Source organism: Rhinolophus sinicus, linkage group LG06, assembly GCF_036562045.2.
Source record: "Rhinolophus sinicus isolate RSC01 linkage group LG06, ASM3656204v1, whole genome shotgun sequence".
NCBI classification, from domain to species: domain Eukaryota; kingdom Metazoa; phylum Chordata; class Mammalia; order Chiroptera; family Rhinolophidae; genus Rhinolophus; species Rhinolophus sinicus.
The window spans coordinates 131,770,983-131,793,864 of NC_133756.1; the positions used below are offsets into that span (position 1 = coordinate 131,770,983).

At 46.7% G+C, this 22,882-nt stretch overlaps 1 protein-coding gene across 11 annotated transcripts in view; it reads right to left on the reverse strand.

The window, feature by feature from the left end:
- Positions 1 to 22,882, reverse strand: part of ABCC8 (ATP binding cassette subfamily C member 8) — a 76,987-nt gene that overhangs the window by 45,429 nt on the left and 8,676 nt on the right. For 5 of the 11 annotated variants that reach the window (XR_012497533.1, XR_012497534.1, XM_074336083.1 and 2 more), the window contains 7 exons: positions 20,126 to 20,292; positions 18,293 to 18,535; positions 17,214 to 17,402; positions 9,870 to 10,034; positions 6,635 to 6,790; positions 2,417 to 2,551; positions 1,915 to 2,077 (listed from right to left, as the gene is read on the reverse strand). Coding sequence is in view for 9 of the 11 variants with exons in the window: in XM_074336083.1 (XP_074192184.1) it covers positions 1,915 to 2,077; positions 2,417 to 2,551; positions 6,635 to 6,790; positions 9,870 to 10,034; positions 17,214 to 17,402; positions 18,293 to 18,535; positions 20,126 to 20,292 (1,218 nt within the window). In the remaining 2 variants the exon portion in view is untranslated. The remainder of the gene's footprint in view (positions 1 to 1,914; positions 2,078 to 2,416; positions 2,552 to 6,634; positions 6,791 to 9,869; positions 10,035 to 17,213; positions 17,403 to 18,292; positions 18,536 to 20,125; positions 20,293 to 22,882) is intronic. The other 6 variants (XM_074336081.1, XM_074336084.1, XM_074336085.1 and 3 more) reach the window with 4 other exon arrangements.

Consider the following 22,882-nt stretch of genomic DNA (forward strand, 5'->3'; position numbering starts at 1 on the left):
ACAGAAAAGTCCTGTGCCGCATATGGTGGATAGCCTGGCCACCGCTGACTGGACTAGGGTCCATGCTTGAGGCACAGGGCACCAGAGTCTGGCTGGACGCAGGGAGGCAAGACGCCTGGTGCTCAGTGCAAGCCCTGCCATGTGCGAACCTTCGGGTTGGATGGCAGCCGCCCGGACCCTCTCTGGGCAGAATGAACACAGGGAACGCACCGATGAACTGAGGGAACCCTCTCATTGTCTGTGAGCCAATCTGGAGACGCCTCCAGCACACCGTCCACAATGGCCCCACTGCCTGCCACCCCCAGGTGTGTCTCTTCCAGTTTCAGCTAGAGGAGGTGGTCAGTCTTGTTCATCTCTTCTAATTTCCTTCCTTGTTTCTCATTAATTTCCGAGCCGATTCTAGGTTTTCTCTTCTCCTAAGAGAAACTTGCCTGGAAATGGTACCGCATTGTGTCCTAAGTCTTCTTCACCCCACATAGGTTTCCAGCTCCGTGAGGAAAACAGTTTCAAGGCCGGGAGTCAGAGACTCTGGAGATGGAGTGTGAGCCATCTTCCTGAGGAGCCTTCACCTCAGGAAGACACCCCGCTCTGGGCCTCACTTTCCCATCTGTAAAATGGTTCTCCCAATTTAGAGAAAACATTTTCCATTTACCTCCCTTGCCATATTCTGTGTTTTTCACAGATCTATCTTTTAATTCATAAATTCTCTCTTCAGCTATGTTATTTCATTTAACCTGTGCCCCGACTTGTTTCCACCTTGTTTTTCCTCTCTGGGGACTTCCTCTTGGCCCCTCCTACCATAATGGCTCTTAAACTGGACAGATCAGGGAACAAGTGTGAGGTCTGCCAGCTGCTAAATATCCACATCTCAGTTATGCACTTGGGCAGGAAGCACCACGGGGAGGGGGGGCAGGGCAAGGTCCAGGGAACCACTGCACTGGACCAACGGAGGGGCAAACCTGAGCCCTGAGCCCGGACTCCATCGATCACGTGACCTCCACATGCCTTGACTCTGACCTGGGGACTATTATCTACTGAGTTAATTTCAAATAACTAAAATTTTAATTTCTAGGAGTTCTTTTGGCTTTTCTTTTCCCCCTGATACTTTCCTGGTTTGCCTTGTAGGTTTTATACCTTCTTTAGTTCTTTTATTATTTCATGAATATTAATTTTAGACTATTCTATCATCTCCAGGTACTGAGGGAGTAATTCTCCTATTTTTTGCATTTGCTGACTCACTCTGGTGGTGCAGTTTTCTCTGGTGGATTTCAATATCTTTATCATTGGCTCATTGTTCAACAGGAATGTTCACCACATGCACAGGAACCCTGTACTCTCTGGAAAGTATATCTGCTGAGACCCTAGGAGCTTTACCAGTTTGGGTCTTTTTTTTCTCTCTCTCTCTATTTTCTGGGCTTGGGGTTCCCAAACCACTTGATTAATGTAAATTCAGTTAGTGTAACTACACCTGTGAGGACCTCAAACTTGAGCTCCTATTGTTTAAAGCAAACGCTCCTTCTCAGGGCCCCAGATAAATGGAAGCTTCTTTGTATCCTCCCCATGGCAGTGGCAGCTCGGTCTCCTCACACTTAGGAGATTCAAAACTGTTGTTACTTACTCAAGTTTCCTGCTGTCTCTCACTAACGTATCAGCTCGATAGCACATCAAAGACCTCATCTCTCTTTCTCATCACTGTATCCTGGGGCCCCTCACAGAACACGCTCTCAATACACATTTTCTGGACAAATGACTGAAGGACACTGTGATTTCTGGGGGCTCTCACTTACACAAGACAGTTGGAGGATGACCCCAAAGCCCGTGGCTTCTGCCACCCCCACCCCCTCCCAGGCCCTGATACCCTATCCTGGCACAGGGGCAGCAGCACACAGCGCTGGCTGGTTGGGGTGGACTCACTGGAGATGGAGGTGTAGATGGCGAAGGCCCTGAGGCTGGTCATCTCCTTCTTGCGGGTCATCTCCACCCGCGCGCGGAAGATGTTCTCCCAGGCGTACAGCTTGAGCAGCTTGATGCCACGGAGCATCTCGTTGGTCTGCTTCAGCCTCTCATTAGAATACTCCTGCCAGGGGTCATGGAGTCAGAGAAGGGTTTCCTCTGTTCCCATCTCATCCAAGAGGAAGGAGCTGAGTCAATGTTCTCACCATTTCACAGACAATGCCCAGCTCCTGTCCCCACAGGGATGCCCCCTGCCTTCTCCATTAACCCCATTTCATAGACAAAGAAACTGAGTCCTGGACAGGTAAAGTGTCATTAAAGTCAATGACAGTGTGGATGGGTGGTGGGGGCTATTTGGTGGCATCTGAGGGAAGAGTGAGGAGACAGATGAGAGGCGAGGGAGCAGGCAGACACATGGGGAAGGATGAGCAAAAGGGGCAGGTGCACACCTGGGGACACTTACCAGGGTGCTCCGCTGGGCCTGGGAGAGCTTGGTGGCCACGAAGTACTGGACAGGGGCCAGCAGAATGATGACAGCTGCCCCAATTAAGGCACTGACTCCGAGGATGTAGTAAAGGAGAATCACACCCACAATGATCTGAAGGAGAATCACGGGGATGAGTCCCCTTGAACTTGGTGGCTGCCCAGCCCAGGGTATTGACAATACCCACCCCAGTCCCCTAAAGTGGGACATGCCTTGGTTCCCAGGTTTCTAAATTGTCTTGGGGGGCAGAGGAGGAGGTGTGACAACGCAATTTCAGAAGAAAGGATTAACATGATGGGTTGTCACACAGGCTGAGAATTTCTGAGCTGGCGACCAACTGCATTTATCTGCAAGGCTGGCTGAAGCGCCGACTCTCCCCAAGTCTACTTTCCAGATGGAAGTCTCAGAGCTGAGTTTGCCCAATGAGTGTGACAGCACCGTTTGTTCTGTTTCCTGGTGACCAAAGTTGACATTTCACTCTTATTGAAAAAAAGTGATACATGAGCAAAGGGGCAAAATTGCTGCATCCATGCCAGACAAAACCAGTCCAGGATCTGAGAGTTCATTCTTATGCTCCTGGCATCTTTCATTTTTCAGTATATCTGGAAGATAGTCTCTGTTTCTAGCTTTATGTAAACGACTGCCTGCTTCTGAATATTTATGAGAAGGTTAAGTTACTCTTGCCAGTCCCCAAAGTATCAAGATGACAATTTCTCAGGTTGCCTTCAAAAGTGTTCTAGAAGAACAAATGTGCTATCTTTCTTAATTAGAAAAAAACATCTGCTTGGGTTGGCCCTGTGCCCCCTGAGCCCTACACCAAATTGGCACGAAGCTCCTTGTACCATCTCAAGGACAGAGGCGTGGCCCTGTAATCTCTGTCAATGACAGAATGCCTCCTGCAGCAGCAGGTTCTCAGGGGCTGGTAAGTGACCCCTTCACCACCTGCCTCCCAGTGTTTAGCTGATGTTAAATGCTGGCACGGATGGGCAGAGGAGCACATGAGGAGATGTTGCTGCTCCTACCGCGCCCAGCCGTCATCACCCTCCAGGAGAATTATCCCTGGCATCCAGTCTTCCTTAGCTGTCCTCAGATGGGAGCAATCAGGGTGTTGTTCAGCAGCTGGGGTTGAGCCAGACACCAAGGAGCTCCCAGAGCACTTCCAGGTCACCATCAGGCAGCCTGGCGACTGAGGCCTGCAGCCCCACCACCTCCAGGTGCCGGCAGCTACGGGGACAGCAGCTGGGAATGCAGCATCTGCTGCTGCAAAGGCTGTCCTCACACTCTGCCTAACCCTCCTCATGCTCCCCAGACTCTTCTGTCTACTCTCTTCTGCAGGGGTCTGAATGTACCCCACAGGAGCACATACCAGAAACCAGGGATTCTGAGTGTGCAGAGCAAGTGTGGGGATTCAAAGAGCTATTTGATCTCCTACTCACTGGTTAGGAAAGCAATCCAGTGTAGTAGGGGGGACATCCTTCCGACCCTTCCTGCAGTCTGCAGCCCTGAATTTGAATGCAGTCTCCGCACGCACTAATTATGCAATCTTGGGCAAGTTACTTAACTTCTCTGAGTCTTAGCTTCTTTAAAGTGGTGCTTTTAATGCCCACTTAGGAGGATTGTTGTGAAGATTAAATGAACATATATAACAAGTACGTAGAATAGTACCCGGCACACAGTTGGAGACAATACAATGTGGCTTACCCTCTTTCTGAAAAACAAACAAACAAACAAACAGGCCTCCCTGTCACCAGGGAACCATAGAAAGGAGATACCTGGGTTTGGAGCTGCTACCAGCTTGCTGTGTGGCCCAGGGTATGCCCTTGCCCTCTCTGGGCCTCCGATGCCCGTGGTATGAGGAATCACGGAGGTCCCCACTATGGCTGAGTATCTTAACATGGTAGCCATAAGCTTCAGGGGGCCCATAAAGCCCCTGAAATTGTAGGCAAAATGTGTGAATGCACATTTGTTTTTCTGAGGAGGTTTGGTTCGATTTTCAAAAGTATGTGTACATCAGTGGTTGCCTAGGGCTGGGGGAGGCGATGACGAGTGACCGCCCGTGGACATGGGTTTCTTTTTGGGGTGACGAAAACGTTCTGAAATTGTGATGATGGTTGCACACCTCTGTAAATATGCTAAAACTTATTAACTTGTACATTTTAAACGGGTGAATTGTATCTCAATAACACCATTATTTTTTAAAAAGTATATGTGACCAAAAATGATTACCAACCAGGGAGAGCCCTTGGGGACAAAGGAACAGGGCTCCTGAGCTCATTTCAATATTATTAAAAGCTTCCTGCGCCCTGTGGCCCCGCAGGCGGCACACGTAATCCTGACCAGGTCAAAGGGATCATGTTAACTCCAGGTGGTAACACTGGGTCTCAGGGCGGATCGAAGCTGTAAGTGGCAAAGGTATACAGTGTTTGAGAAATTGAAAAAGGAAAACCAAATAACGCTTCATGATAAATAAGCAAAGGTGAGTCATTAGTGGAGATAAAACGTTCCCCCATCCCCCACAGAGGTTGTGAGAATTCGCAAGTGAGAGAAAGGCGGGGGCAGAGCCAGACACAGGGTAAGGCACACTAGTTATTACTTAGTATTCGTATTATTAGCACTGGCGCATGTGTAATAAACATGATAAATAGTAGTAATGACAATAATGCAGCAGGCTTGGTGGACAAAATCTTTTGAAACAGGTTGTTCAAGGGGACATAACAGAAAAGATAAAAGGCTGGTAACTATATTAGATGAGCTCTCCAGACCATGCTATAGCTTTCATAGTCACTGATCCATCTTGACAGAGTGGAGGGGGGAACAGGGGCTTGGGGTGGGTAAGAGGTAATGGGAGCTGGCCTATAAGGGGGTTCCCATAAAAAGGACCACCAGATTCTCTGCCCTACTTGTCTTTTGTCTAGATGCCCTCCTGTGCAAGCTTCTCCTCCTATTTTCCTTTAATGTCTTTTAAATATAAGCTTTACAGGTAAGGAGAACCAGCTTGAGGTTAAGCTTTATGGAATGTGCACCCCAAGAAGCAGTAAATTCTGGATGGTATAGTTCTCACTCACATAAGCATGCAAGTTAGAGGGACCTGATATATACTTATTCACAGACCATTCTGTGGCTGGCACTCTCTCAGCGCTTTATTTACATCATCTAATTGAATCATCCTGTCTTCATTGAGCCTTGAAATAAACCAAGGGTTCAGAGAGTGGGAACCATCCCTATTTCATAGATGAGGAAACTGAGGCTCAAAGAGGTTATTTGAATCAGCTTGTCTTACCCAGGTCCAGACACTTTCCCCTAGACCAGAAAGCCCCCCAGGAGCCCGCAGGCCCTCTGCGAGTGGGTTTGGGATTTCCACTTCTGGCCTGAGCACCTGAGTGAAGATTTATTCCCGGCTACAAGACAGGACAGGACAGGACAGGACAGGACACACAGACTCCCTGGTGGAAGATGAGAACTGGGGCAGCTGAGGCCAGGAGTCAGGTAAACCATGGATAGTAGGGTGCCCTACAGTCGTCCGAGGAAAATGCACCTCCTTCAGAACCAGCCTCAAAGGTTGTTTGGTTTTAAAAACAATCATGCTTTTGATTTTCAAAAATAATGCATGTTTGTTGGAGAATTTAGAAATGCATAAAGAAAATAAAAATCACTTGGGACCTTCCAGTTCTTTCTTCTATGTAAATCTGTGCAAATTATCTATCTATCTATCTATCTATCTATCTATCTATCTATCTATCTATCTATCTATACACACACACACACATACACACACATATGTTCCAATTTAGTAGTGAGTACACTACACATACTATTTTATAATTTACTTATTGCTTAAAAATATATCAGAACACTTTTCAATGTAATTAAGCACTTTGCTACAACATAATTTTTAATGCCTACAAAGGTGTTCCACATATGATTATTCTGGGTTTTTTTTTTGTAAAGGTTTTTAAGCTGCATTTTAAAAGTCTTAATGGCACTGTCTTTTCTGATCATCAAGAGAGATGGCTAGATATTTACAGAGTGTGAGACAGTATAGGGACCCAGGGGTATTCCCTGCAGAGACCCCAGGGGAGTGGAAGATACAGGCCGACATGGAATGGAAGATGGTGAACTCTTAGTCACTGAGCATGTACCAGCAGATTCTGGTTTTGTGTCCCCTCTCCAACTCCCCGCCAAAGCAATGTCCCTTACCTGTACTGGCATAGCCCAGAGGTTTGGGCACAAGAAGAAAAACCACATCAGCTGATTGGTGTCAATGGCAACCAGGTTACAGATCTGCCCAGCAGTCATTTCTCCCATGGATAGGTTGGAGGTGGACAGGTGCATAATTTTATTGTAAATCTTGGTCTAGAAATGAGAACAGAGTGTTCTACATTTGTCATCATTGTCATCCTAGTCACCAGCCCAGATGCCTGCCATATGTCTATAATGTGTCAAGGGCTTCTCAGACATTCCCACTTTGGAGCACAGAGCAACCCTGCATCATTGTTCCAATTTCACAAATGAGGTAACTAAGGCTTGGAGAGGTAAAGGGCTTTGATGACAGATCAGACAAATCAGAGAGGGAGATTTCAAGTGAGGAATCCATGCCAGCATGGCATGGCAAGCCTCTTCTCAGACAAGCAAGACTTCTCCCTTGGGGACAGGACTTAATTAGCTCTTAAATCTTAAAAGCAGATCTTCATGTTCTTGATTTACCAGAGGCCAGGGGAGAGCACACTTCAGAGCCATAAAAATGATGGAGTGGGGCAACCATCTGTTTTAGTGTGGCCATCTCCAACCGAGGGAGGGTAATGCTCTGAGGCCAAGTCCTGTCTTAACTGAACCTTGAAATAAAACCAGGGTTCACACTGTGAACGTCTTATGTGAAATATGACATATGCGTGTCAATCAGCTCCGGCAGCATCCCAGAGTCCAGCCACCCTGAGAACCTTGCTCTGCCTCCCCCCAGGCAGATGGGAACAACCAGAGTAATGGTTCTCCATGAGCTCTGAACCTAAAACCTCTACGTGCAGAGTGATTGTACCTCCCAGAAAGATGACAATTTTCAGGCTATGCGCTCTTGAAAAAGTTGAAATGCTTTCCTGTCTTAACTGTCCTTGGGATGCCTGCTCTCAAATGAAATTTTATCATGCATTCTGTTGTAAGGCTAATTCCCAGCCCTTAATACATCTTTTGTGTAAACCCAGGCTTTTCTGTGGGTCAGATTTGCTTAAAGCATAAACCTATTCTATGTCTTTTTGTAATTTTATATAGACCATAGATAAGGCTTAAAATAATGGCAATAACATTTTTGGGCAAATCATGAACATCCTGGGTTATGTGAAATTGGTCTTCAAAGAATAATAAACCTAGTGAAGCAGAAACATAGACTCTACCAAAGTAAGCATTATTAAAGATCAGGATACTAGAAATACACAACCATCCGATAGCTAGAATGTAAAAAAAAAAAAAAAAAAAAATATATATATATATATATATATATATATATATATATAACAAGAATTTTGATTAATAACTTTTCATGCAAGAAATGTGATTATTCTCAAACTCACGAAGACACAGACCTTTATCTATACTTTTCTGTAAATCTCTGACAGAGAGTTTTCTAATTCGTTTCCATAATTGATGCTAGAATTTCCTTTTGGTGGCATATGAATCACTCTCTCTTATTAATGCAAAAGATTCAGACAGTTTGATAAAAACAATTACATGCTAATACATTAAAAAACCATTTTTGGCTCTTTTAGTATAATTGGAAAATACTGGGCCAGAGTGCGAGTTATAGATGACTTACAAATCGAAAGTAGGTTTAATTACAAAACTGTTTGACTAAAAAATTGGCTGTTGTTTGTGGTGGTGCATGCCTGCCTGTCACTGGAGGGGTCTGCGCAGGGGCTGGGATTTTCAGAGAGGTTTTCTGAACTGAGCAATAGCTTGGTTCCTCCTAGTTCTGAGCCCCTATGAATCTTAGAGGGTCTTGGATTTTCCTGGGCTCTTTCCATCATTCTCACCTGATGACATTCCTGAGGAAATGGCTCTGCTTTCTCAATGAAAAACCACTGAGGATGGCAGTGTTGTCATGTACTGCTGCACAGCTTGTGCACTACACATTTTTAGGGGGTGCCACCCATACACACACATGTAGTACACCAAGACAACCGGAGTCTGGGTCCTGACACTGTCCCTAGCCCAGGCTGTCCCCTGCTTCTCTTAGTCCCTTTTCTGCAAAGCCTCTGATCCTGGCTCCCCGAGGACCAGTCAATGTTAATGATTCTGAGGAACATTTTTGAAGAATGAGGTGGCTTTGGGATCTAGTCACAACTTCCTAGTGTTTTACTGACGTCAGAGGAATTGCTGGATATGGTGGAATCTGGAGTTGTCCCCCAATAGCCAATCTCTCCTTTTCACAAGAGGAATTTCCAGTGGGTATATATGGCTTTCAAGAATAAAGATCACACTTTTTAACCTCTCTAGGTAGGGCCATGTGGGGAATTTCTCATTAATGAGATGGAAGAGAATATGTGCAACTTCTGTATTATGATTTTAAAAGAAGGCAGCATTCCCTCCTATTGGCCCATCTTTCTTCTGCTGGTTTAAATGTAGACACAACAGTGGCAATTTCAATAGTCATCTTAAACCATAAGACAAAAGTAATTGTGAGAAGACTGGCAGAGCAACACTGCAGAAAGAACCAAGGTCTCTGATGATTGTGAAGCTGCCATCCCAGCCCTGTGAAAAAGAAACTTCTCTCCTATGTATACCACGATCATACTGGGTCTCTCCATGCCAACAGCTGAACCAAAATTCTCATAAAAACACTGGGACTTAGACAACTCTCATCACTACCTTGCGTAAAGGGATCCTGAATCGTCCTTGACTTTGCTCATCCTTCTAACTGACTCTGAGAAGGAAGGAACCTGTGGGAGGCAGGAGCAAGAAGCTAGACCCAAGGTACCTATCAGACCAGAAAGGTCTCTCTCATTATGACCCAGTAGGTCTTAGAGGCTCTCCAGTCCTGGTGGTCAAACATGTTTCCCGTTTTGCACCCAAAGAAGACTGTCTGGTAGCAGAACTCTGAAACAGTATCTAGAGAAGGATCCTGAGGCTGGATTTGCATTCAGCAGGAAAGAGTGCTGTGATCGATTAGTGATGTCTGTCCCATTCAAGGCTGGAAAATGTGGAGGTCTAAGGGCTGACATCTGGGGTGTAATCCAAGGCGGAACCAGGGCTAGAACTACATTTCCCAAGTCCAATCCAAGGCACTTTCCACGATCCCACACTGCTTTGTCAATGGTCATTGTTTCAGAAACACTGTTAAAGAGCCACACAGAAAAATAAAGTCACAGCAGCATTATTCTTGAGTGCCCATGAGGACACATCATGTGGTTCTTATTATGAAGTGAAAAAATAATCATCCAAGTACCTGCATTGCTCCTCTTAAGTTAATTCCGGTTTCAATGGCGACATAGTAGGATGCTTGCAGAAATGTCCTTTGCAGTAGGAGGGCAAGAAACAGAAGCACGGCTAAGACGTAGGCATTAGCAAGGAACTCTTGGGATGAGACAAAATAAACCCCGAGAAATTGTGTCTGTTGGAAAGAGAAGGTCAGAGGTGGCTGTCATTGCAGCACAAAGACCACCATTCATACCCGTTACTGTGCCATAATGGCCATTATTATAGGACCCTTCATGCTTGCAAAGCCTTGTGCAATTGTTGAGTGAAAAATCAGACTGATAAATCCAACTAAACATTCTTTCAATTACAGGGAGGGCTGCCTATACCCTCTTCATCATCCCTCTTAGGGGAACAGAATGTGGCCCAGTTCTAACCTCACGCTCATAAACATGACTTCCTGCATTGTGGCCACCAGGCTCAGGGGAGATCACTCTGAACGGAACGAGAATAAATAGAGCGAATCACAGAGCAGCCAACACCAGGAGTGCTAGAACATTAATCCCATGATGTCTGTTCTCTGCCATAAAAACAGAATCGGGGGTGGGGGGAAGCCTGGTTAGCTCAGTTGGTTAGAGCGCGGTGCTCTTAACAACAAGGTTGCCAGTTTGATCCCCACCTGGGCCACTGTGAGCTGTGCCCTCCACAACTAGATTGAAACAACTATTTGACTTGGAGCTGATGGGTCCTGGAAAAACACACTTAAAATAAATAAAAGTTAAAAAAAAAATCAGAATCAGCTGAGGCCTTGTTGCACACTCACCAACAGCCTGCTCTGTAATAATTTCTGGGCAGAACAGACCAGTGGAAAACATGACACTGTAATGCTTCCGGGAGAGAGACGGGAACTCATCTATCAGCCTATAATAAACTGAAAAGATTTCAGACCCAAGCCTCCCAGACTTGTGGGCTCCCAGGACCTCCTATTAAATTTAAGTTTCCCTTGCTGCACCTTCAACAAGATCTCAGATGATAAGCAGTGGGAAAAAACAAACGTTTTGACTTTGTTGCTAAAGATATCAGGGAACAGCATCATGACTGTTTCCAAATTCAGCATCAAGAGCTCCCAAGAAAATTTTGATCTTGATTAAGTTCATGGCTCCCCAGCAGAGCCCCACCAATATTTCCATGAAGACAGAACTCTCCCCTTTCTGAGACTCTGCTCTGACCTCTGCAAGCTATTTGGAAAGGTGTGGGAGCTGCTGCAGGGTAAAGAGTGGTGGGAAGAAACTGAGGAGAAGTTGCTGAGGGCATGTCCATGACTATGGTCAGGCTGAGTGGGGCAGGAGTCCGAGTGGAGTCCTTTTCTTAGAGTCAGAAAGTCCTGGATCCTGGATACAGGGCATCCTGATGGGAGAAAAGATCTTGCCTCTCAGTTCAACAGGGCCCTGTAAACCAGCCCTCCGTGCTCTGTGGAGCTAGTCCTGCTTACCACTGTCTCTCCCTTGCTCCGTGGAACAGCGATCTTTCCCTTTTGGGGACAGCAGGAAGCAGACACAGTAAGACCATGGAGGGATACACGCAGGACTCTTAGATGAAGGCTGACTGAGGCCTGAAGGCCCCGACTCTTTGTCATTTGTCAAAGTACCAGAGGGAGAAGGTAGTGGGTAAGAGTGGGCTGGAAGCAGCAAAATGGACCTTAACATTGGGCTGCAGTGTTGCGGAGGAGCCAGGGGCAGGACACAATATTTATCAGGTGCAGAACTCCATCCTCATAGAACCGTAGTGGGAAGGGTATCGGTATTAGCCCAGTTTTATACACGAGGAAACGGAGTTTCAGCACAGCTAAGTGGCTGGCCCCAGGCCACATGCTGGTCAGGGAGAATATATGAACATGAACCTGTGTGATGCCCAAAACTCTACCCCAGACCCACGGCCTAGACCTCATCCAGCCTTTTGACCTTGAGTCTCTTACTGTCAGCTACAAGCTTATGAGTTGTCGGGGACAGAAACATGCTCATGTGGCTGGTTCTGAGTAAAAAATGAATGTACGAGGGCTTGGGAAAACCTGGTCCTGTTTAATTCGCCTTGGAATCCTGCTCTATTGTCCTGGGCAGAGGCCCAGCTCTGGAGAATGGAGTCCGTTATTTTAAAGCAACAAAGTACATCATGGAAATGCATCCCAAAGGAAATAATATAACAAGGAGATGGCTGTATATTCAAAGATGTTTTATCTTTGGATTAGAGCAGGACAGAGTGCAAAAATCCATGTAAATGCCCAACCGTAGGAAATGGTCAGGTGTATTATGATACTCATGGGAATTCTATGTACCCAAGGACATTGATCATCATGAAAGCTCTTGAGCAGCGTGGAATGCCACGCGTGTGCTGTGTTACAATGATCAGAAAACACATAGGCTGGAGAATGAGGGCTGGAAAAATCAATGGATCATAAATGTTGGTTAGGCTATGGATGGTATTTGCTAAATGCATTCATCAATATTTGTACATTTTTAACAAGGCAACAGATTCTTTTTTTGCAGCTCTAAAGGCAAAGCCTGGACCCCTTCTCCCTGCAACGCATACACCCAAGAGTCACAAACTTTATTTCTATTGGATCAACAATTTTGTGACCTGTTAAAATAAAAATCTCTGTGCAGGTATAAGTTATTAGGTCGTTATCTCATCTCTCTTCAAGGAGACAGCTTAAAAATGATGGCATCCAGTATAGTTAAGTTCTGAATAAGGAGAGGGACTAGATTAGCCAAAGAGGGTTGGGGTGCTGCCCAAGGATGGCAGGCCCGGGTGAAGCCTAGTGAGAAGAGGGCCCTGGGAAGCTGTCAATGGGTGTGAGGGCACTGGCCACTGCCCGGCATCCCGAAGGCATCATGGCAGGAGAGAAAAGTCCAAGGACCTACAACTTGACATTTGGTGGAAGGTAAATGCTTTGGAAGATCAGATGCCCCAGTCTCACATTTCTATAATCTCTCAGGGAATAAATTGTTTGTTTCCAGGGATTTCCTAGTTGTGCTCAGTAAGTATTTTTTAAATTACTCAATGCATATGATCTCCATCCCCTATCTACTTTCTATAGAAATTCTTACACATTTCCTCATTTTGCCCTTGAGCCAGGCAAGGCCTGCAGAATGTAAGTGACTGCTGAGGAGTATAAAGCTAGTTTGTGGCAGAGGTGCACCTAGAACTAGGACCTGAGCTCTTGATTCTACAGTTCTGCTCCCCCAATACCCCTCCCTGGCCAGAGGTATGACTGGAAAGACTCCCTTCCCTTGTTCTCTGGAGCTTAAAGGAGAGGTGGTCCCTTGGGCTCTTGCTTCCAATTTTGGCAGGGGCCAAAATGTGGACTGCCCATAGGTCCCAGACCTGGATGGCCATGGGTGAAAACAATGAGGAGTATCTTTGACCACGCATGGACCGATACACCCACCCACTCATCTGTCTACAACCATTTGACATGGTGTTATAGCACCTAGACTTTGGGGCAGCTATATCTCAGTAAGAGCCCTGACTCATTATATATTAGCCATGGTGTCCTTAGGTCACTGCTGAACTTCTCTGAGCCTCAGTTTCCTCACCTGTAAAATGAGGTCATGAAGGGTTTCTACTTCACGGAGTTGTTGTGAAGATTCAATGTAACAGTGCAGGTTTAAAAAACGAGTAAGTGTAAGCATTCAATAAACGCTAACTTCTGCATTATTTGTTGAAGAATCATTTCTCTTGTGCATCCCGGGTGTCAGGCATGGAGCTGGGCTCACAGAGGTGGGACAATGCAGTTCTTGTCTTAGGGGACTCAGGGTCAGTCCAGTAAGGAGACAGGGCTGCTTTGATGGTACAAGCATAGGATATTATGGGAGCACAGAGGCAGCGCATCTAATTCAACCAGAGGAAGGCTTCCTGGAGGAGGTGACATAATTTGAGCTGAGTCTTGGTTGCTGAGAAGGGGTTAGTGAGGTAAAGGGAGGCATGCCCGGCCAGAGAAGCTGCCGGGATGTTGTCATGAAGAGATGAATCCTCACACTGACATGACAAAGTCACAGAAATACATGCACATTCACAAAGTCACCCATAGGGAGAGTCACAAATACAGGCACCCAAGTGGGGACATGGACACACATGGAAAAAGACAAACCAAGAGACACAAGGACAAACAGAAGGATCCACATACAGAATCATAAGCAGTTCCCTGGAGAATTCGTTCAGAAACAAACACATACACACTCACAACCCTACACACGTTTTCCCGCTGAGATTCAGAGGCCGTTCAAAGCTTTGGCCCTGAGATCACACTCAGAATGTTCCTTCTTTCTCTGCTCAGCTGACAGCCTAGAGGAGTGCTGGCAGGTTTCAGACACCCGCAGTTCTTTGTGATTCCAATTTCATCACCCTTCAGACAGATCAGTGGCATCCATGGCAGGTGACAGATTGTGGGTGGGGGTAGGGTGGGGCTGGGGGCTGGAAAGAGATATATCATGGGCTGTGCCCAGCCTGGGTCACAGCTTTTTCTGGGGGAGTGGCAGGGGGACAGGAGAGTCAACGATTTGGCAGGCCATGAGACACTTCCAATAATTAAAGAAATGAAAAATGTTTGTCCTTGCAGATGCCAAGGGTGGTATGATTCTTGCCAACTGCCAGTGTCCTGGAAAGGGAAGAGAGGACAGGGCAGCCACTGACGATGAAGTAAACAGTGGTGCCTGCCTGTGCCTGCCTGTGCCGCCTGAAGCTGGGTAAATACAGGCTGAGTGGAAAGAAGGTCTTTCTCACCGAGAGGCTTGTTAAACACTAACATGCAGCTAGAACCCTCCCCTCCTTGTAGCTTCATAAAGACCAGAATAGCTCCTGTCTCTCTGGGGTAGAGCTGCTGCGAGGAAGGGGGATCAACCAAATGACCTCAATAAATGACCTCTTTCTCCTGTTTTCTGGGCCCAGAAGCCCAAATGAGAATTAAGTCATATCCCAGGCAACCGCAAGAGTGAAGATTCTCTGTTGCTGATATTAGAGACTATATTTACTTTCAACTCTTGTTTCTATGTCTGTAATTTGCTGATTGTATTTGGGCCGCAAGGAACAAATATTAAATCTGGTAAGGCCTGCTGCCACTGAGGCAGGGCCATCTGTCTCGGGGATTTATGTGCTGACAAGTAACTAGGACAAGAGCATTCCAGTGAGAGGGCAATAAAGCCCAGGGTTGGTGTATAAATAAAAAGAGAAGTCAAAACTAACATTCAGAGGAACTAACATATTCTAAGTGCTGTTCTCACATCTCTTTGGTGCATCCTGCCTCAGAGCTGTCTCCTGAGGAGAATCCCACATGATTTTTGGGAAACATAAGAAAAAGACAATGCGGACAAGCAGATAAGGGCTCTAGCCTGTGTCACTTCCTCCTAATATTAATAACTGGCTCCATGAAGTTGTGGGATTACCAATGTAGAGTATTCTGGGATCACTTATGGTCAGACTTAAGCTAAAAGGTTGAACAGTCTTATGGAAAAGAGAAGCGGTCTTTTCCCCCTCTCTTTTTGGGCCAGGTAAAGTTCACAGACTCAAAAGCCAGAGAAGGCCTCAAAAGCCATCAAAGTCTAAATAAGCAAAAAGAGTCCTCACATACTTGATTAAGCAAGAAATCTGCCCATCTTAGCCCGGTCAACTCCTATTCATCTGTTAAGGCCCCATTTAAATAACCCTCTCCTCTATGAACCTATCATGGCTGAGTGAATCACTTCCTCTTCCCAGAGTTCTCTGTATATACCTAAGTGTATGTAGTATGTAACACACGATATAAAAATATCTTATTTAGATTTTTATCTCCTCCATTGGCTATCACAATCCTTGGATCCAGAGGTAATGGCTCGATAATAATAATAATAGTCAATTTAGCATCATGATTGTAAGTGTAAGATTAAGAGACTTGGGTTCAAATGCTGACTTTATCACTAACTAGCTGAGAGAACTGATAGAAAATTACTTAACCTCTCTGAGCTTCTAATCCCTCATCTGTAAAACAGAAATAAAAGTCCCTATCTCATAAATTATATGATGTGAATCACATCTCAATAAAACTGGTACAAAAAAAATAAAACTTACCCAAAGGGTTGTTTCAGAGATTAAATGAGATAACACATGGGTAACTCCTGCACAGTCAGGCATGTATTAAGCAGTCAGATAAGTGGTTGTTACTATTGTGAATAGTCCTTATCATAACCATTGCCTCCGTCGTCCCACAGCCTAACCCAGGTCTGGCACATACAGTAGTAGGATTCAAGAAACGTTTGCTGAATAAATCAAATGGACTCGGAGTGTTTCATATTTCTGACCAAAAGTGCCCAGCTGATTAATTATAACACAGGAAAAAAATTCATATAAACCTCCGGAGGATGAAATGTTATCTGCGATTCTGAAGCCCATGAGATAGATAACATTGCACAAGGGAATATCATAAATTACTAAGATCCCTAATTAGTAATTCTCTGCCTCATTTTTGGATTCTCTGTTTGTGGTTAAAAGGTTATAATGATGTTCTTGCTGGGAAAATAAAACTGTGAGTCTCATTAGAGATGAAAGGTTTTCCATTTTGTGACCATCTAAACCTAAGTGGCAGCAAAGAAACAGATGAAAGAATTAAGTACCCCACACTACCCCACCCCAGAGAGGATGCTATTGCCCCAAGCAGGGAAAATAACCCCCCAGAAAGATTTTTCTGTGTCTTTTGTCCAACGAATTTCAGTTTGTAGCATCTTTAGAGCTGGAAAGGCCAGTGGATATCATCTAGTCCCGTGAGCGTCAAGTATTTTTAAGACATGAAACTCTTTTTGAAAAGGACAGTTTAATGCAAAGTCCAATGTATTATAACCGGAGCAGCTCTGCATGAATTTTGGAGTGGGGGGAGAAAAAGCCCTGTGCCTGGAGCTTTCCTAGTCCCCTACCCCCAAGATGCCCCTGTAGAACTTGGAGTGCTATGCATATACAGAACTGAGGAAGCCAGATCCCTGAAAAGGTGTTTAGAGTCTATGAAGATGACAGGACCTAAAAGCCAATACATCACAAAAGCCCTAGACACTGGCTAGTGCACTTCCTGCAACTTCCTCAGTGACTAAATAACTGGGAGAGGTACGATGGTGGTAATGGTGTGGAGAGGAGAGCAGGGCACCAGAAATCCTCTCGGGGCACAAGCTCACCTCTTGACATTTCTCTTGACAGGATGCAGAGCATCTTTGGAGGGGGATATAGCCAAGGGCTTTGTGCGTGTGTTAGCAGCTGCCCTAGTTCAGCCACAGCTCACACATTTCAGTCTCTGGCACATTCACACTCACTAGAGAAAACCTCCCAGAGGTTTGCCCTGCTCTCCTCCTGGGTGACCTACCTTGGGCTGGAAGACGCCGTTCTCTTTCCCGAGGTGGTCCACGATTCCAAAGATGCACAGGGGCCCCGCGAAGCCCAGCAGGTCGGCCAAGATGCGGAAAGTGCTGCTGAGGACCAGGCGTCTCCCAAAGGAATGGCAGAGTGCCTGCCAGATGGCCCGGGCCCCCTGTGGGCTCTGTGTGTCCTTCTGCTGCCCAGAGAGACCCACAGTCAGGTCAGAGTGGCTGAGGGCCCGTTCAGAGCCGGGCCCGGCATCCCAGGAAGCCCCTGGCTCCTGCTGCCTGGGGACACCCAGTGGCCACGTCTGCTGCAAATAGGGGAACTCCAGGATGAAATGGAGCCCCCAAGGGCACGGTTGGGTGGGCCTTATCAATGCCAACATGGTTCAGATGGGGAAACTGAGGCCAAGAGCTTGATCGACGTCACAGAGCTGCTCAGGTACTATGTGATGAGCATAGCACTGTAGTGAGAGTGATATATGCCACACTCACTTGTTACCACCTGCCACTGTAACCGCCTCAGTGTTTCCCCACTGTGCTAGGGCAGAGGCAGCAAAGGAGCACTGTACTGGGAGTCAGGTCAGCTCTGTCATTTGTCAGCTGTGGGCCAGCTCTGGGGAGGTCATGGCTTTTCTTGGTGCCTTAGTTTCTTCCTCAGTGATATAGGGAGATCTTTGCCTGGCCCAACTCATAGAATTATTGTAAGAATCAGGCCATTAATGACCCTGCTCTCTAAAACGGGTGAAAATCCCCACCTTTACAGTCACTGAGCTCCAGAAGAGCGAGCACAGGGCCTGGGGAATTCAGTGGGGTCACTTCCCTTCTCAGGGCCTCAGTTTCCCCACCTGGACAATGAGGGTGTTAGACCTTAAGAGCCATTGCAACTGTGACAACTTGATGACTCTTTGGTCCTGAACTTGTCCCTGGTTCACTGTGTGACTTAGGGCAAGCCTCCTTCCCTCCTTGGGCCTCAGTTTCCCTGCCTGTCCCACCAGGGGTTTGACCTGATGCTTTCTGAGGTCCCCATCTGTGACTCTCCACCAGAGGGCAGGGAACAGGCCGTGTGGCTGTGCCCACTGACCGCTTGGGCATCGAAGGCCTCGTGGAGCCGCCGGTAGTTGGTGAGCGCCCTCATGGCGATGGGCAGCTTGCCGATGGCTCGGAGATCAATGGGCTTCCTGTGGGCCGTCTTGATGAAGGCGTTCATCCACCAGTAGGTGCCTTTGGACAGCAGGTTCACAAAGGGCTGCAGGAAGCGCACCCCCAAGTCCTGCAGGTCCTCAGGGGGCTTCACCTCCCGCGGCGTCTTGAAGAAGATGTACCTCTGTGGGGCACACAGGCCACTGGGGATCGGTAAGTGCAACTTCTCGCCATTCTCCAGTTTGTCCCAGTGAAATCTGGGGTTATGACATCCCACCCTTGGCCTCTAACAGATGAGGCCATCGTTGGCCTATTTCCAGGAAAAGGAACATCAAAACTGCTTGGCCACCAGCACCGGGGCCTCCTGACTTGTAACTCTTCATTGAGGCTTGCTCTAAATGCCCTGGTTGGGTTCCAGTCGGGTGGGGGAAGAGCAGAGATCTCTCATATACCCTCTTCTCCACAAATCTGAGGACTCCACCATGTTTCATGTACAGCCATGTAGACCCGGGTTTGAATCCTGCATCCTCCACTTAATAGCTAGGTGTTTTTGAACAAATCTCATCTAAAATGTTTCCTCATCTAAAAAGGGGATGGTACTTGCATCACAGGGGTGCTACGAGGGTCAGTTGAGGCAGGGAATGTATAAGACCTTTGTATCCTGCAAATCAACTAAAAGCAGAGGAGTCAGAGGAATGCAAATTAAAGTAGCATTTTACACTCATCAGACTGGCCCGAATTAGAAATGGCTATAACCCCCACTGCTGGCTGGAGGAAGGGAGGGTTGTCTAATTCGTTGCTGGTAGATTACTGCTTTTCTGGAAGGCAACCTGCAACATTAATTAAAACTTAAAACACACAGACCCTTTGAAGCAGCAACTCCCTTCCTTGGACTCTCTCCCATAGAAATACAAGCAGAATACATAAAGACACAAGTATGTTTAATATGCCATTATTTGTGAAGGCAAAAACTCGGCAACAAAGTGAATCCCCATCAATAGGGTAAGAGCTGAGTAAATTATGGCTCATCCACATGATGGAATATTATGCAGCCATTAAGAAAACTAGCCATACCAGGCTTGGAGGGAGTCCTAAGAGATATCTGTCGGATGAGAAAAGCAAGATGCATAAAACTGTGTATGTGATCCCATTTCTATAAAACAAATATTGAGAGAAAAAAACTGTATACCTATATGTTGAGGAAAAAAACCCTGAATAGATACAAGTTTATGGCATTATAGTAATAAAAATAAGCAATGGAAGAACACATACTAGGTTGTTAACCTGGGGAGGAAAAGGTCAGGGAGGGGAGGGTAGAAACCTGAGAGAGGGAAAGGGGGCAAGCAAAAATAACAACAAAACAAAAGATACGTATGCAGCCTCATTTACTCATTCATGTATATGTGTAACTAAATGAATACATTAAAATAAAACACAAGCCGCCCCCCATCAAATAAACTCGGAGAAGCCAGTACCTAAAGCCTTTATTTTCTCTCTGTGGGATTAAACCCAGAATCCTGTAAATTTGGCTAACACATCCTTTCACCTCCTCTACCTCTGGGCCGCTGGGCCAGATGGAATATTTCTCCCTACACTTCTCCCACTGGCCTCAACTCTCCTTTGGGGGTCAGGAAGAAAAAGCTGACTCCTTCTAGGGCTTGGTTAAGAAGCAGGGTGGCGGCCCACACCCCAGGGCAGGACACTGGTCAGAAGCCCCGCTCTGGCCCAGGTGGGTGGCGGGCGGGTGGTGGCAGCCGAGGAGAGGCCTGCTTACCCTCACCCGGATGACGTTCACCTCCACGAGCAGCAGCATCCCATAGAGGACCACCAGCAGCCCCGTGAGGCAGAAGCGCAGCTGCGAGAAGCCGATGTTGTGGTCGTAGAACTTGACAAACTTGATGGTCTTGGTGATGAAGGCCAGGGTCCAGTACACTAGCAGGGCTGCCGAGGAGGGACAGAGAGCACAGAGGATGTGTGTGCACAACTCCTGTGTGTGTGTGTGTGTGTGTGCACTCATGTGTGAGAGTGTGTGGGAGAGGCGAGGAAATGTGTGTCAGAGACGAGGTGTGCATATGAACAAGCAAGTGTTATAGACGTGAGGGTGCACATTTCTGAGTAAAGGGATGCGTGTATGTGAATATATGAGTATGTCAGTTGTGAGATGACGTACATACATTAAAACATTCAGGATAGGCATGCTCAAAAACATTATCTTGGAAGTCAAGCTGGTAACCCTTTATAATTAAATAATAATAAGAAAAACAGGGAAATTATTTCTTGAATTTAGCTAAGCTGTAGGTGCTGTGCCAAGTAAGCACTTTAAACATATGATCTTATTTCTTCCTTACAATAACCTTGTGACAGAAGAAGAATGTCACACACTCAATTTAACAAAGGAATCGAGGCTCAGAAAGATTAGGTAACTGGCACACGGTCACATAGTTATTAAGTGGCAGGGCTGCCCGTGGGCTCCAACCTACCATGGCTTCCTTGTGGATTTCCAAGCTGGGAATACCTTAATGGCCTTTCATCCCAGCCCTTTCATTTTATAGATGAGGAAACTGAGGCCCAGAGAAGAGGAGATGACCTGCCCCAGCTCAAAGCAAGCTAGGAACAGAGAGGGTGAGGGCCTAGGTCCTTGGCCCCCCAGTCCAGAGCCCACTACAGCATGATGATGCCCCCCAGGGGCCCTGGGGGAATGAGGGATACAGGAAAATGAGTCACAGACCTGTGAGGCAGTGTATACAGTGATTAGAGCTGCACTCTGCAGCCAGATACACCTGGGCTCAGATCCTGTGACTTAATAGTTATGTGGCCTTATGTAAGTCATTTAACCCATCTATGCCTCAGTTTCCTCATCCATAAAGTGGGGATAATAGTAGTACTACCTCAAAGGTTGTGGTGAGCAATGTATGGAAAGTATTTAGCACAAGGAGCCTGGCATGCACTGGGTACCCTTTGGACATCAGCTGTTTATATTATCTCCAGATTTCAGGCCTGAGATTATAAATATCAGAAGCTACCAGTAGATTCTATCCTTTCATTTCCCACCATGACCACCCACTAATAAATAACTGTCAGCTGGCAACAACGACAAAACAGCATTAAGTCCCCCTTTAGGGGGTGCTTCAGCACAGGCAGCTCCTTTCCCCCTCACTCCTTAGAGCCATGTGCAGAGAGTCAACCCAAATCCCCTAGAGTTCCTCTCTAGAGGAATCACAGAGAGGAAGGAGACCTTCACCCTGCCCTCCATCCCTAGGTGGGCCTGGACGTGGATGTTGGGGCATCTTTGGGGACAAAAGCTGGGGTCTGCCCCAGCCTGGCTCTGGGCTGGAAGCTAGGTCGGGGCATTGAACTTGCCCAGGAAGGGGCAAATGCCCTCTATCTCAGGTCCTTGGGTGAGAGCACTGGGACAGGGCAGAAACGTCTGCTTTCTGGTCCCAGCCCTCAGGACTGGGAAGATGTCCTCTCAGCTAGGTATGGTCTCCAGGTCATGAGGAACCCCACAGCTGGAGGCCACCCCTCTGCCTCCACACCCACACTCCCCCAGCAGACTCTAACCCAGGCTCTCAGTGACGGTCACCTACTGGGACCAAGACTTGACAATATGCCTCACACTGGTCTTGCCTCTAACACTTAGCAGACACGGTCTGATCTGATCTCCTCAATAACCCTGTGACTTAGGCAGGGACTTACTCTTCCTGTCCAGACAGGGAAACAGGCTCTGAGAGCCCGAGTGTCTTATCTAAGGGCACACAGGGAGTACATGGTGGACCCAGGACTAAGCCCAGAGTTATTTCCACAGTCCCATCCTAGAGTGCTGTGCCGTCGGCCTGCTGCCAGACACAGTAGCCCAGCCAAAGTTTCATGCTTGGCTGAGAAAAGGTGAAAGGAAACCGGGGCTGCTGAGGAGGCTTAAGCTTGGCATTCCCATTTCTCCTGCTTCTTCCCTCCCTTTTCTCTCCCTTGGACCCATATTCTACTCATGATCAATATCTGTCTATTTTACCCTCTACCTTGAATCCATTCATGTCTTTCCATCCCGGTGGCCACAGATGGGTCCAGGATGCCATCACGGCTCCCCTGGACCACCTTGAGAGCCTTTTCATGGCTTCCCCTCCTCCAATGTAACCTTCACAAAGCAATCAATTGGATCAACTATGAACTCAATGCACCCTTGTTCAGAGCAGCAATAGCCAAATGTGGAAGCAACCGAAGTGTCCACAGACAGGTGAACGGGCAAACAAATGTGGTCTATACATACAATGGAATATCATTCAGCCTTAAAAAGGAAGGAAATACTGACACATGCTACAAACATGGGTGACCTTTGAGGATATTATGCTAAGTTAAATGAATCAGTCACTAAAGGACAAAATAGTGTATGATTCCACTAACATGCAGTACCTAGAGTAGTCAGATTCCTAGAGACAGAAAGAATGGTGGCTGTGAAGGGTTGGGGGCGAGGGGAATGGGAGTTACTGTTTACTGGGTACAGAGTTTCAGTTTGGGAAGATGAAAAATTTTGGAG